A 13,493-nucleotide genomic window follows, 5' to 3' on the forward strand; every position below is an offset into this window, starting at 1 on the left:
TTTTAAAAGAGTCTCTCAGCACGACCGAAAAAGACACCCTGTATACGTATAAACGTGGGAACCGAAAGCAAAGGGATTACAGCTAATGCCTTTAGCTGTGCGGCTGTGCGAGCTGTCCGATTCCGCTTTGTACTCCGCTTGTGTGTATTAGTGAGTTCGCTGCACTGCCTACCGCACTGCACTGACCGAATTGTCGCGACAGAGAAATTAATAGCCAGCAATGCGTGTATGTAGGTGTATGTAAGTGTGTTTTAGCACCGAATTGTGCTTAACCGCCGAAAATTTGCTAGGGCTAACGAATGTCGATCGCGAATGATTATTAATTGACACTGCAACTCAGAGATCACGTCGGGGTCACCAAACTTTATGTGGAGATAATGTTTTTTACCCCCAATCGGCCGACTAATTATTTCGAATTAAACAAAACTCGGCGCAGAAATAAAATTACGATATGTTCTTTAATGCGTGACATCCAAATTGCAAGTGTGGCTTGCCTGCCCTTTACATGAGTGACATAGACATAAGTAACAAACAAAATAAGCGGCTGAGGGCCAAGAATTAGGTGCTATTTGGCAAGCAGCTAATCGGCTGGGTTCTGCTCCGAACAGAAAGAGTAACGTATAAAAAAAAGGTATAAATACTGGGATCCACAAAAGGGAACATTTGGAAAAGTACCAAGAAGGGATATTGGTCTCCCTATGTTACACAACTTTGCCGCCTCAATTCAAGTTAAAAGGTAAACGAAGGAGAGCGGGTTTTTTTCTGTTTTTTTGAGTTTAAACTTGTAAAATAATTACGGCGTCAATTCGAAAATGAAGGATTCTCAAGTTTAACGCTGTACTGGGGGGTCTCAGACTGTGCAGATCTAGCCTCGGTCTCTTGGAAGAAAAACTGTTGGCGAAGACAGACGTGCTATTTTTGTCCAGTCCAAGTATAAAGGAAAAAAAAGATGAATAAAAACCGGGAAAAGATCTTAACAGCTGAATACAGCAAAAAGAAAGTAATATTGTGCGTTTATAAAGTAAAAGTGTGTTAAGTGCCAATCTCAATTGGTATGTATTTCAGCGTCGCTAATATACACCACATACACTCGTGGCGTAGGGTAGTGCTTTTTTTTATTGTAGGAAATTAATTTTTCAGATTGGCGGTTAGTACCGGCTTAAACTTCGGGCAATCGTTTGGGTACCTGTCTGAACCCCAATACGAAAGCTCGCAACAACAATTTCCCCGATATTAGGGCCTCCGCCCGCGGCAAGGGACTTATGCTCCTCGCCCAACTACAGCTCCGTACCAAAAATTCCCAGCGCTAGGCCGAGCAGCACAAAGTGGGAGGCGTAAAAGATTGGCTCATCAGTCGCTTTGCGGGCGCGAGCCACTTATGTGTCACGGACCCGCGATATATTGGAGGCCGTCCAATTCTGCGGAAATTATTAAAGCTATGTAAACGGTCAGCCAATTTCTACCCGAAATATAGATCTGGGTCTCGACCTATTTTCGTTTCCCCATACGAAGTGCCGAGGAGTGCCCAGATGTGAAGCCGGCGGCAACGACTGTCGTTTTTTTTTTATATCCATCAATGTAACCGCTGATTCCTATTTTTATGCTATAGTGTCATTAGTGTAATTAGCTTAGTAAATTTCTTTTGGTTGTGTTTTTAAATTCTGTTCGGAAGAAATAGCAAGTGGAATGTGTGACAGGGCGAAAGTGAACAACGGTTAAACGGCAGAGGAGAGCGTGAGTTTTTTTTTGTAAAAGTATTTCTCCAGCTTTCGTTTTAGGAACGTTGCCGCAGTCCATGGAAGCGCTTTCATCGCTGTTTCAACGCATTTATTAAAACAAATCAAAAACAAATCCCAAAACATAAAGATAAAACATTGGAGTTTGTTTGTTATGAGCAACTATTTATTGCATGACCAAAAAAAAAAAAACCTCACGTAGTCAGGGGCTTCGTCGCTTAAGAGAGGCTGTGCGCTCTCCCTTATGCCCTGCTGGCAACCATAAGCGCTTACGCCGCGCATAAGAACCAGCCCTCTTAAGAACAAGGCACAAAAGGGAAGATGCGAGGCTGGTCGCTCTGACGTTCTTTTATGCTTTCTACTTGCGGTTGCTTTCGCTAATGCACTTGAATAACTGACCTGCCATAACGATCGCGGCGCACAGTTTTTACATTCCCTTTTGCATATTTATTTATTATTATTATCTATTTGCCTAACATAAAAGCTGGAGATATGTACCCTTCCCAGCTTTCAATTTGTAATTTAAATTTCAATCTAAAGTGTATTATTAAAAGTTAATCATTTATTAGTTTACTAGTGCGATGCATGTGCTATTGCTCAATATGAAATATAGGATTTAACATGAATCGGGGCTAGAGTTCTATATGCGGGGACCATGCTGGGCAATGGAGGGTAATGGGGTTGGATAGGAAGGTAAGAGCCTTCTTTATGGGATCACCGGATGAACCGGGCGCGGTGATCATGGTAGGGTGGGCATGAGTGGTCACAACAACACCGTGGCACGACTTGTATGTGTGTATGTGTCCGTGTGTGTGTAGTTAGGTGTATTTGCTCTTGTACATATTTGTGTCGATACTTCGCTTGCACGTGAAATTTTAATGAACGTTACTGTGTCAGTATTATGATTGTTGGAGTAGAGCTGTGTCCCGTCCGTTCTGGGAAATAAAAAAAAACCCCCCCATTTCTTGCCGATGAGACGGAAGCCGGAACAAGCACGTGCCCGGACGGGAGACGAACCATCACCTGCTCAGCCTTCCGTGAAGGTTTGGGAATATCCAATATGCTACAATACTCCAATACTCATTTTGAGTATCGGGTATAACAATACTCATTTTGAGTATCGGGTATAAAAAGAGGAATAACGAGGGGGAACGTTGTGAGTTGCTGCGTACACCGCAACTCTACAGTTATACCCGATACTAAGTCAGTATTGCTCTCCTGCGGCAGACGCCGCTAATATTGAACCACACGACAAGGAGTGCGTGCGAGAGAGACAGAAAATCAGTCTGAGCGTGACGTCGGGCGCTGCGTGGCCACTGCAAATTGATTTCTTGCTTTTGGCTACAAAAATGATCCGATCTGATCCAGATTCAGCAATTTGATAGATATAATCATTATCTATGATTCTGCGTCTTTAGTTTTCTCGAATGTGGATGCAACAGATTTTCGTCCTTTGTGGGGGCGGAAGGGGGTGAGGCGAAATTTTGAGATATACGTTTTATAGTGACATCTAACGGAGTGCGGTTACCAAATTTGGTTACTCTAGCCTTAATAGTCTCTGAGATTTGTGAATATCCGCAGATTTTCATCCTTTGCGGGGGCGGAAGGGGGTGTGGCGAAATTTTGAAACAAACTCGTCTCGGTCCGATATATTAGGAGTGTGGATACCAAATTTGGTTGCTCTAGCTTTTGTAGTCTCTGAGATCTAGGCGCTAATGTTTTACTCTAAGCAAAGCCGCCTATGCTACGTGTGTGTTAGAGAGAGACAGGGCGAGAAAAAATGAAATTGTTTTCTTGATGCTGGCTATAATAATAATACGATCCAATTCAGATTCCGTAGTCTTAAAGATATGGTCATTCTCTACAACTCTACGTTTTTGGTTTTCTCATATCTTTAAAATTGTGAATGCCAGAGATTTTCGTCCTTTGTGGGGGCGGAAGTGGGCGGGGCGAAGTTTTTAAATATTTTTGTAGCAGTGACATATCACAGAAGTCTGGATCCAAAACATCGTTGCTCTAGCTCTTATAGTCTTTGAGCACTAGGCGCTGAAGGGGACGGACGGACGGCCGGACGGACGGACGGACGGACGGACGGCCGGACAGACAGACAGGGCTCAATCGACTCGGCTATTGATGCTGATCAAGAATATATATACTTTATGGGGTCGGAAACGATTCCTTCTGGACGTTACACACATCCACTTTTACCACAAATTTAATATACCCCAATACTCATTTTGAGTATCGGGTATAGAAACGAGGGGGAACGTTGTGAGTTGCTGCGGAGACCGCAACTCTACAGTTATGCCCGATACTAAGTCAGTATGGCTCTCCTCCGGCAGACGCCGCTAATATTAAATGACACGACAAGGAGTGCGTGCGAGAGAGACAGAAAATCAGTCTGAGCGTGACGTCGGGCGCTGCGTAGCCACTGAAAATTGATTTCTTGCTTTTGGCTATAAAAATGATCTGATCTGATCCAGATTCAGCAATCTGATAGATATGGTCATTATCTATGATTCTGCGTTTTTAGTTTTCTCGAATGTGCAATATTGTGGATGCAACAGATTTTCGTCCTTTGTGGGGGCGAAAGGGGGTGGGGCGAAATTCTGAGATATACGTTTTATAGTGAGATCTAACAGAAGTGCGGATACCAAATTTGGTTACTCTAGCCTTAATAGTCTCTGAGATTTGTGGATGCCCCAGTTTTTCGTCCTTTGCGGGGGCGGAAGGGGGGGTGGCGAAAATTTGGCACGAAACGGTCAAGGTCCGATATCACAGGAGTGTGGATACCAAATTTGTTTGCTCTGGCTCTTATAGGTTCTGAGATCCTTGAACTCATATTTTGCAATTGGCAAAACCGACCATGAAACCTGTGTGTTAGAGAGAGACAGAGCGAGAAAGAATGAAATTGTTTTCTTGATTCTGGCTATAATAGTTATACGATCTGGTTGAGATTTTACACCTTAGAACACATAGTCATCCACTACGATTCTGCGTTTTTGGTTTTATCGTATCTTTAAAAATGTGGATGCCACAGATTTTCGTCCTTTGTGGGGGCGGAAGTCGGCGGGGCGAAGTTTTGAAATATTTTTGTAGCAGTGACATATCACAGAAGTCTGGATCCAAAACATCGTTGCTCTAGCTCTTATAGTCTTTGAGCACTAGGCTCTGAAGGGGACGGACAGACGGACGGACGGACAGACGGACAGACGGACAGACAGACAGACAGACAGGGCCCAATCGACTCGGCTATTGATGCTGATCAAGAATATATACTTTATGGGGTCGGAAACGATTCCTTCTGGTCGTTACACACATCCACTTTTGCCACAAATCTAATATACCCCAATACTCATTTTGAGTATCGGGTATAAAAAGAGGAATAACGAGGGGGAACGTTGTGAGTTGCTGCGTACACCGCAACTCTACAGTTATACCCGATACTAAGTCAGTATGGCTCTCCTGCGGCAGACGCCGCTAATATTGAACCACACGACAAAGAGTGCGTGCGAGAGAGACAGAAAATCAGTCTGAGCGTGACGTCGGGCGCTGCGTGGCCACTGCAAATTGATTTCTTGCTTTTGGCTACAAAAATGATCCGATCTGATCCAGATTCAGCAATCTGATAGATATAGTCATTATCTATGATTCTGCGTTTTTAGTTTTCTCGAATGTGCAATATTGTGGATGCAACAGATTTTCGTCCTTTGTGGGGGCGGAAGGGGGTGGGGCGAAATTTTGAGATACACGTTTTATAGTTAGATCTAACAGGAGTGCGGATACCAAATTTGGTTACTCTAGCCTTAATAGTCTCTGAGATTTGTGAATATCCGCAGATTTTCATCTTTTGCGGTGGCGGAAGGGGGTGTGGCGAAATTTTGAAACAAACTCGTCTCGGTCCGATATATTAGGAGTGTGGATACCAAATTTGGTTGCTCTAGCTTTTGTAGTCTCTGAGATCTAGGCGCTAATGTTTTACTCTAAGCAAAGCCGCCTATGCTACGTGTGTGTTAGAGAGAGACAGGGCGAGAAAAAATTAAATTGTTTTCTTGATGCTGGCTATAATAATAATACGATCCAATTCAGATTCCGTAGTCTTAAAGATATGGTCATTCTCTACAACTCTACGTTTTTGGTTTTCTCATATCTTTAAAATTGTGAATGCCACAGATTTTCGTCCTTTGTGGGGGCGGAAGTGGGCGGGGCGAAGTTTTTAAATATTTTTGTAGCAGTGACATATCACAGAAGTCTGGATCCAAAACATCGTTGCTCTAGCTCTTATAGTCTTTGAGCACTAGGCGCTGAAAGGGACGGACGGACGGACGGACGGACGGACGTACGGACGGACGGACGGACAGACGGACAGACAGACAGGGCTCAATCGACTCGGCTATTGATGCTTACAAGACTATATATATACTTTATGGGGTCGGAAACGATTCCTTCTGGACGTTACACACATCCACTTTTACCACAAATCTAATATACCCCAATACTCATTTTGAGTATCGGGTATAAAAAACAGAAAAAACGAGGGGGAACGTTGTGAGTTGCTGCGTACACCGCAACTCTACAGTTATACCCGATACTAAGTCAGTATGGCTCTCCTGCGGCAGACGCCGCTAATATTGAACCACACGACAAAGAGTGCGTGCGAGAGAGACAGAAAATCAGTCTGAGCGTGACGTCGGGCGCTGCGTGGCCACTGCAAATTGATTTCTTGCTTTTGGCTACAAAAATGATCCGATCTGATCCAGATTCAGCAATCTGATAGATATAGTCATTATCTATGATTCTGCGTTTTTAGTTTTCTCGAATGTGTAATATTGTGGATGCAACAGATTTTCGTCCTTTGTGGGGGCGGAAAAGGGTGGGGCGAAATTCTGAGATATACGTTTTATAGTGAGATCTAACAGAAGTGCGGATACCAAATTTGTTTACTCTAGCCTTAATAGTCTCTGAGATTTGTGGATGCCCCAGATTTTCGTCCTTTGCGGGGGCGGAAGGGGGTGTGGCGAAATTTGGACACGAAACGGGCAAGGTCCGATATCACAGGAGTGTGGATACCAAATTTGGTTGCTCTGGCTCTTATAGGTTCTGAGATCCTTGAATTCATATTTTGCAATTGGCAAAACCGACCATGAAACCTGTGTGTTAGAGAGAGACAGAGCGAGAAAGAATGAAATTGTTTTCTTGATTCTGGCTATAATAATTATACGATCTGGTTCAGATTTTTCACTCTAGCAGATATAGTCATCTTCTACGATTCTGCGTTTTTAGTTTTCTCGTATCGTCGAAATTGTGGATGCCACAGATTTTCGTCTTTTGTGGGGGCGGAAGTGGGCGGGGCAAAGTTTTGAAATATTCTTGTAGCAGTGACATATCACAGAAGTCTGGATCCAAAACATCGTTGCTCTAGCTCTTATAGTCTTTGAGCACTAGGCGCTGAAGGGGACGGACAGACGGACGGACGGACAGACGGACAGACAGACATGGCTCAATCGACTCGGCTATTGATGCTGATCAAGAATATATATACTTTATGGGGTCGGAAACGATTCATTCTGGACGTTACACACATCCACTTTTACCACAAATCTAATATACCCCAATACTCATTTTGAGTATCGGGTATAAAAAACCTCACGTAGTCAGGGGCTTCGTCGCTTAAGAGAGGCTGTGCGCTCTCCCTTATGCCCTGCTGGCAACCATAAGCGCTTACGCCGCGCATAAGAACCAGCCCTCTTAAGAACAAGGCACAAAAGGGAAGATGCGAGGCTGGTCGCTCTGACGTTCTTTTATGCTTTCTACTTGCGGTTGCTTTCGCTAATGCACTTGAATAACTGACCTGCCATAACGATCGCTGCGCACAGTTGTTACATTCCCTTTTGCATATTTATTTATTATTATTATCTATTTGCCTAACATAAAAGCTAGAGATATGTACCCTTCCCTTCTTTCAATTTGTAAGTTAAATTTCAATCTAAAGTGTATTATTAAGAGTTAATCATTTATTAGTTTACTAGTGCGATGCATGTGCTATTGCTCAATATGAAATATAGGATTTAACATGAATCGGGGCTAGAGTTCTATATGCGGGGACCATGCTGGGCAAAGGAGGGTAATGGGGTTGGATAGGAGGCTGTAAGAGCCTTCTTTATGGGATCACCGGATGAACCGGGAGCGGTGATCATGGTAGGGTGGGCATGAGTGGTCACAACAACACCGTGGCACGACTTGTATGTGTGTATGTGTCCGTGTGTGTATTTGCTCTTGTACATATTTGTGTCGATACTTCGCTTGCACGTGAAATTTTAATGAACGTTACTGTGTCAGTATTATGATTGTTGGAGTAGAGCTGTGTCCCGTCCGTTCTGGGAAATAAAAAACCCCCCCATTTCTTGCCGATGAGACGGAAGCCGGAACAAGCACGTGCCCGGACGGGAGACGAACCATCACCTGCTCAGCCTTCCGTGAAGGTTTGGTAATATCCAATATGCTACAATTGTTCTCAAATATTCCATATGGCGATAAGCTGAAGCCCCCGTGAACCACTGGCTTAGAAAATTCTGGAAAGTCACATCGGTCCGCTTTGGTAATAACGTGAGGTTTTATATTTAATAATATTTCATCAGAAATCATCATGGATTCATCTGAAAACGCAAGATTTAATTTTCCTAAAATTGGTTTTGCGTTGCTTAACAAAAAAAATGGCAGCGTTAAATACTATGCGCATACTTGCAAACATATTAATGTTTCTTCCAATATACAACTTTCGTTAATCGTTCAAGGTTGCAATGTGTTGTCTAAGCTGGCTCTTAACTTTTACAAATCACACCGGTTCAGCAATTGTTTTGGAGGCTCTACTGTGCTTCCACTCCCACTCACAACAATTTGGCGCAATGCCGGTTTTGGGGAGCCAAACCTAAACAAACCGGAAGGTTGCCAGACTGCTGCACACAGATGTTCGCATTGAACTGTGTGGCAACCATTGCAAGGTGCGCTGCACGTGTTTCAAATTCGCGTGTGTTGCTTGTTCATTCCCGGGTCTGAGCTCTGAAATTAATTCGAAAGCAGTTAAAAGTAGCTCGAAAGAAATAACAGTATACGAATACAGTTGACCGGCTACCAAGGCAATGGAGGTAAATGCCATCAAGCTACGATTTTGTGCACAGCGACTTCTGCAGTTGACTGCCAACGAGCCCCAAGACAATTTGTTTGTTCAAAATGTACAGAAGTTCATCAGAAAGAAGGTAAGTGTATGATCATATTTTAGAAATATGTGCCTCAAGACGTGGAACGTCTGTTCTGCAGTCTCAGCGAGCAACTTGCGTGTCCGGCCTACACCGTTCCCTTGGCAGTGAGCTTTGAGGAGCAACTGTTGCTGCTCCTTAGCATGGCCCTGCGATGGGACTCGGCTGGAGACGATATCCATCAATATCATAAGGAGTGCATCGCCCTGTCAAAGCTAATGGACATCTCTGTGGATGCGCAGAGGTAAGTAGAGGTCCCTGTATCGGATGACCAGTCTCAAAAGCACACATTCCCTCTGACACCCGTATAGGTTTGCAAAGAGCTACTTCCACAACAGGCCAGCACCGTTCGAGAAAAGCCAAAGTAATTCCAGCAGTGTCCCCAGCAAAAGGGCAAAGAACGCAAAGGCCAGCCAAAAGTTAGATGAACTGGAGCTCTTGAAATGTTGCTACCAGTTGCTGCGAAGTGACACGTCCTACTTCCGTGACTTGTGGGTCCGGCTTCATTGCCACCTACTCGCACCTCGAGACCCCCTGCCCGATGATACAACTCTACTGCAACTACATCATGGCCATGCTCACGAATATGAGCCCAACACAGCGGAATGCCCAAAATGCCAAGATATCCACAGAAGCACAGCTCCGATTTGAACGCGAGAAGGAACAGTCATGGGCCGTAGCCAGGCAGGCCGAGGGCTGCTGCTATTCTCCCGAAGACGAAACGCCTGAACAGATGCTGAGCCTGAGCCTCAACCAGAGTGTGACCAACATTGAGGGCGTACTCTTGCCGACATTCAACAAGAAGAATCAGGAATTCTATGCAAGCACTGACGGCTGCTACGATCGCATTGTAAAGGTGGATTCGACGGTTGTAAATCTGCGGAGCATTGCCCTCGGCGTCGCAGCGGCCAAGCCGATTTGCCTCTCCGGTCCTGTGGGCTGTGGCAAGACGACGCTTATTGAGTATCTGGCCTGCAAGACGGGACACATTTGCCCCAAGCCCAAGGAGATTGACACTCGCGAAAAGGCGCTGCGAAAGGCTGAAGAGGAGGACAAATTGTTGACACCAAAAAAAGGAAAAAAGGGGAAAGAAAAGAAGCGGAAACTGGAGGAGGACCTTCCCATCGACCAGGCATTGCTGGATCTGGGTGAAATGTCGCAAAAGCATGGCTTTCTACGGATACAGCTGGGCGACCAGACCGACAGCAAAATGCAATTGGGCCAATATCGCTGCACAGATGTGCCTGGGGAATTCGTTTGGCTTCCTGGTGTCCTCACGCAGGTGAGAAGGAATTGATTAAACTGAACGAGGGTTCTATTATATGAATGATTATTTGCACTTTTAGGCTGTCATGCATGGCTACTGGCTGTTGCTGGAGGATCTGGATGCCGCCACCCAAGACACCTACACAATTCTGAGCAGTTTGCTGGAGAGGCAGTGCCTGAGCGTTCCCGGCTTTCACGACTCTGTGCAGATTGAGCCAGGCTTTCAATTGTTTGTCACAGTGCGGTAAGAGTCCATGGAGCATTCAAAGCATCTTTATCCTAAACATTTTCTCTGTTTTAGGACCAACAAATCGGCCAGCAATTCGGGACAGAAATCGCTCTATTCGCTGCTGGATAAATATCTGTATACGATCAACGTTTTGCCGCTTTCCCGCAACGAGCTGTGCAAGGTGGTCAGCACCAACTATCCCAAGCTGGCGACCGTCGCCAATCGAGTGGTGGACGTGTTCCTTACCTTCTCCAGTGGCAATCACATGGCCGCCGACAATCTGCGTCAGCAGGATTCGAACGACAAGGCGGACAACACGGAGAAGTACGTGGCGCTGCCCTTTAAGCAGGTCACACTCTCATCCAGTCCGAACTCGGGCCCCCTAAAGTCGGCCCGGGATCTGGTCAAGCTGTGCCAGCGTTCGAATGCCCAGTTCTCGGTGACCAGCGCCGAGTGTGCCTACTTTATGTTCCAGAATGCCGTCGATGTATTCTGTTCGTATCTGCCGCATAGTAGGGAGAAGATCACGCTGATCACGAGCATCGGCGCCAAGTTGGGCATCATTCGCTCCAGATGCGAGCATTTCGCTAATGAATACAAACCTGATGTGGATTTTGGACTGGAGATTATCAAGATCGGACGTGCCAGTCTCCTGGCCAAGTCCGAGCTGCTGTCCAATAATGAGAATGGGGAGCAGCTCTCAGAGCAAGACCTGAAGCGACAGAAACTAACCGAGCAGACCAGGAGGGCCATCGGCCAGACCAGCGTCAAGCGTGCCACCTTCTCGTTTACACGTCTCGCCAGCTGCATCTTGGAACGGATTGCCGTCTGTGTGAGCCACTCGGAGCCCGTGCTGCTGGTGGGAGAGACGGGTGGGGGCAAGACCTCCTCCGTGCAGTATCTGGCCGAGCGCACCGAACACAAGCTGGTCGTCGTGAACATGAACAACCAGTCGGATGTCTCGGATCTCGTGGGCGGATTCAAGCCCGTCGAACTCAACTACGTGCACTTGCTCTGCGAGACCTTCAATGCCGAGATGAACATGCAGTTCCTCCGGATCTTTGCCACGCATTACAACAGCGGCCGGCACAGTGTCATCATACGCACTATGATCAGCCTGTGCTATCAGGTGTTCAGGAACACGGATCTAACGAGCCACCAGATGGTGCCGCGTTGGCGCACGCTTTGCGAGAAGCTGCAGAAGCTGCAGACACAGCTGGACAAGAGCATTAACATTTCGTTTGCCTTCATACCCGGTTCCCTGGTGAACTGCATCAGCAAAGGCTGCTGGACGATAAGCTATCGTCTTATCGGCGATAAGCTGAAGCCCCCGTGAACCACTGGCTTGGAAAATTCTGGAAAGTCACATCGGTCCGCTTTGGTAATAATGTGAGGTTTTATATTTAATAATATTTCATCAGAAATCATCTGAAAACGCAAGATTTAATTTTCCTAAAATTGGTTTTGCGTTGATTAACAAAAAAAAATGGCAGCGTTAAATACTATGCGCATACTTGCAAACATATTAATGTTTCTTCCAATATACAACTTTCGTTAATCGTTCAAGGTTGCAATGTGTTGTTTAAGCTGGCTTTTAACTTTTACAAATCACACCGGTTCAGCAATTATTTTGCTTCCCACTCCCACTCACAACAATTTGGCGCAATGCCGGTTTTGGGGATGCCAAACCTAAACAAACCGGAAGGTTGCCAGACTGCTGGCACTGCTGTGCTGCACACAGATGTTCGCATTGAACTGTGTGGCAACCATTGCAAGGTGCGCTGCACGTGTTTCAAATTCGCGTGTGTTGCTTGTTCATTCCCGGGTCTGAGCTCTGAAATTAATTCGAAAGCAGTTAAAAGTAGCTCGAAAGAAATAACAGTATCCGAATACAGTTGACCGGCTACCAAGGCAATGGAGGTAAATGCCATCAAGCTACGATTTTGTGCACAGCGACTTCTGCAGTTGACTGCCAACGAGCCAAGACAATTTGTTTGTTCAAAATGTACAGAAGTTTATCAGAAAGAAGGTAAGTGTATGATCATATTTTAGAAATATGTGCCTCAAGACGTGGAACGTCTGTTCTGCAGTCTCAGCGAGCAACTTGCGTGTCCGGCCTACACCGTTCCCTTGGCAGTGAGCTTTGAGGAGCAACTGTTGCTGCTCCTTAGCATGGTCAAAGCTAATGGACATCTCTGTGGATGCGCAGAGGTAAGTAGAGGTCTCTGTGGATGCGCAGAGGTAAGTAGAGGTCCCTGTATCGGATGACCAGTCTCAAAAGCACACATTCCCTCTGACACCCGTATAGGTTTGCAAAGAGCTACTTCCACAACAAGCCAGCACCGTTCGAGAAAAGCCAAAGTAATTCCAGCAGTGTCCCCAGCAAAAGGGCAAAGAACGCAAAGGCCAGCCAAAAGTTAGATGAACTGGAGCTCTTGAAATGTTGCTACCAGTTGCTGCGAAGTGACACGTCCTACTTCCGTGAGTTGTGGGACTGGTCCGGCTTCATTGCCACCTACTCGCACCTCGAGACCCCCTGCCCGATGATACAACTCTACTGCAACTACATCATGGCCATGCTCACGAATATGAGCCCAACACAGCGGAATGCCCAAAATGCCAAGATATCCACAGAAGCACAGCTCCGATTTGAACGCGAGAAGGAACAGTCATGGGCCGTAGCCAGGCAGGCCGAGGGCTGCTGCTATTCTCCCGAAGACGAAACGCCTGAACAGATGCTGAGCCTGAGCCTCAACCAGAGTGTGACCAACATTGAGGGCGTACTCTTGCCGATCTGGAGGATCTGGATGCCGCCACCCAAGACACCTACACAATTCTGAACAGTTTGCTGGAGAGGCAGTGCCTGAGCGTTCCCGGCTTTCGCGACTCTGTGAAGATTGAGCCAGGCTTTCAATTGTTTGTCACAGTGCGGTAAGAGTCCATGGAGCATTCAAAGCATCTTTATCCTAAACATTTTCTCTGTTTTAGGACCAACAAATCGGCCAG

The 13,493-nt window shown here is 45.9% G+C and overlaps 1 protein-coding gene and 1 long non-coding RNA gene across 2 annotated transcripts; both read left to right on the plus strand.

The window, feature by feature from the left end:
* The first annotated feature begins 969 nt into the window (after positions 1-969).
* Positions 970-2,182, plus strand: LOC117192193. Its single transcript, XR_004474242.1, has 2 exons — positions 970-1,052; positions 1,141-2,182. It is a non-coding gene; the product is annotated as an uncharacterized LOC117192193 (long non-coding RNA).
* A 6,819-nt stretch (positions 2,183-9,001) lies between these two features.
* Positions 9,002-12,881, plus strand: LOC117193839 (midasin-like). The gene is made up of 7 exons (XM_033398544.1): positions 9,002-9,236; positions 9,304-10,274; positions 10,339-10,502; positions 10,560-11,876; positions 12,055-12,516; positions 12,578-12,728; positions 12,796-12,881. The coding sequence occupies exons 2-4, from the start codon at positions 9,534-9,536 to the stop codon at positions 11,821-11,823; spliced, it is 2,169 nt and encodes a 722-aa protein (XP_033254435.1). The 5' UTR covers positions 9,002-9,236; positions 9,304-9,533; the 3' UTR covers positions 11,824-11,876; positions 12,055-12,516; positions 12,578-12,728; positions 12,796-12,881.
* Positions 12,882-13,493: the final 612 nt, after the last annotated feature.

Source organism: Drosophila miranda, assembly GCF_003369915.1.
Source record: "Drosophila miranda strain MSH22 chromosome Y unlocalized genomic scaffold, D.miranda_PacBio2.1 Contig_Y2_pilon, whole genome shotgun sequence".
In the NCBI taxonomy this organism is placed as follows: Eukaryota; Metazoa; Arthropoda; class Insecta; order Diptera; family Drosophilidae; genus Drosophila; species Drosophila miranda.

Bases quoted from the DNA above. Each gene is read 5' to 3' on its own strand.
- LOC117193839 (XM_033398544.1), top strand. From the start codon at position 9,534: ATGATACAACTCTACTGCAACTACATCATGGCCATGCTCACGAATATG. The intron at 10,275-10,338 runs GTGAGAAGGAAT...TTGCACTTTTAG, and splicing joins TTCCTGGTGTCCTCACGCAG to GCTGTCATGCATGGCTACTG. The intron at 10,503-10,559 runs GTAAGAGTCCAT...TCTCTGTTTTAG, and splicing joins CAATTGTTTGTCACAGTGCG to GACCAACAAATCGGCCAGCA.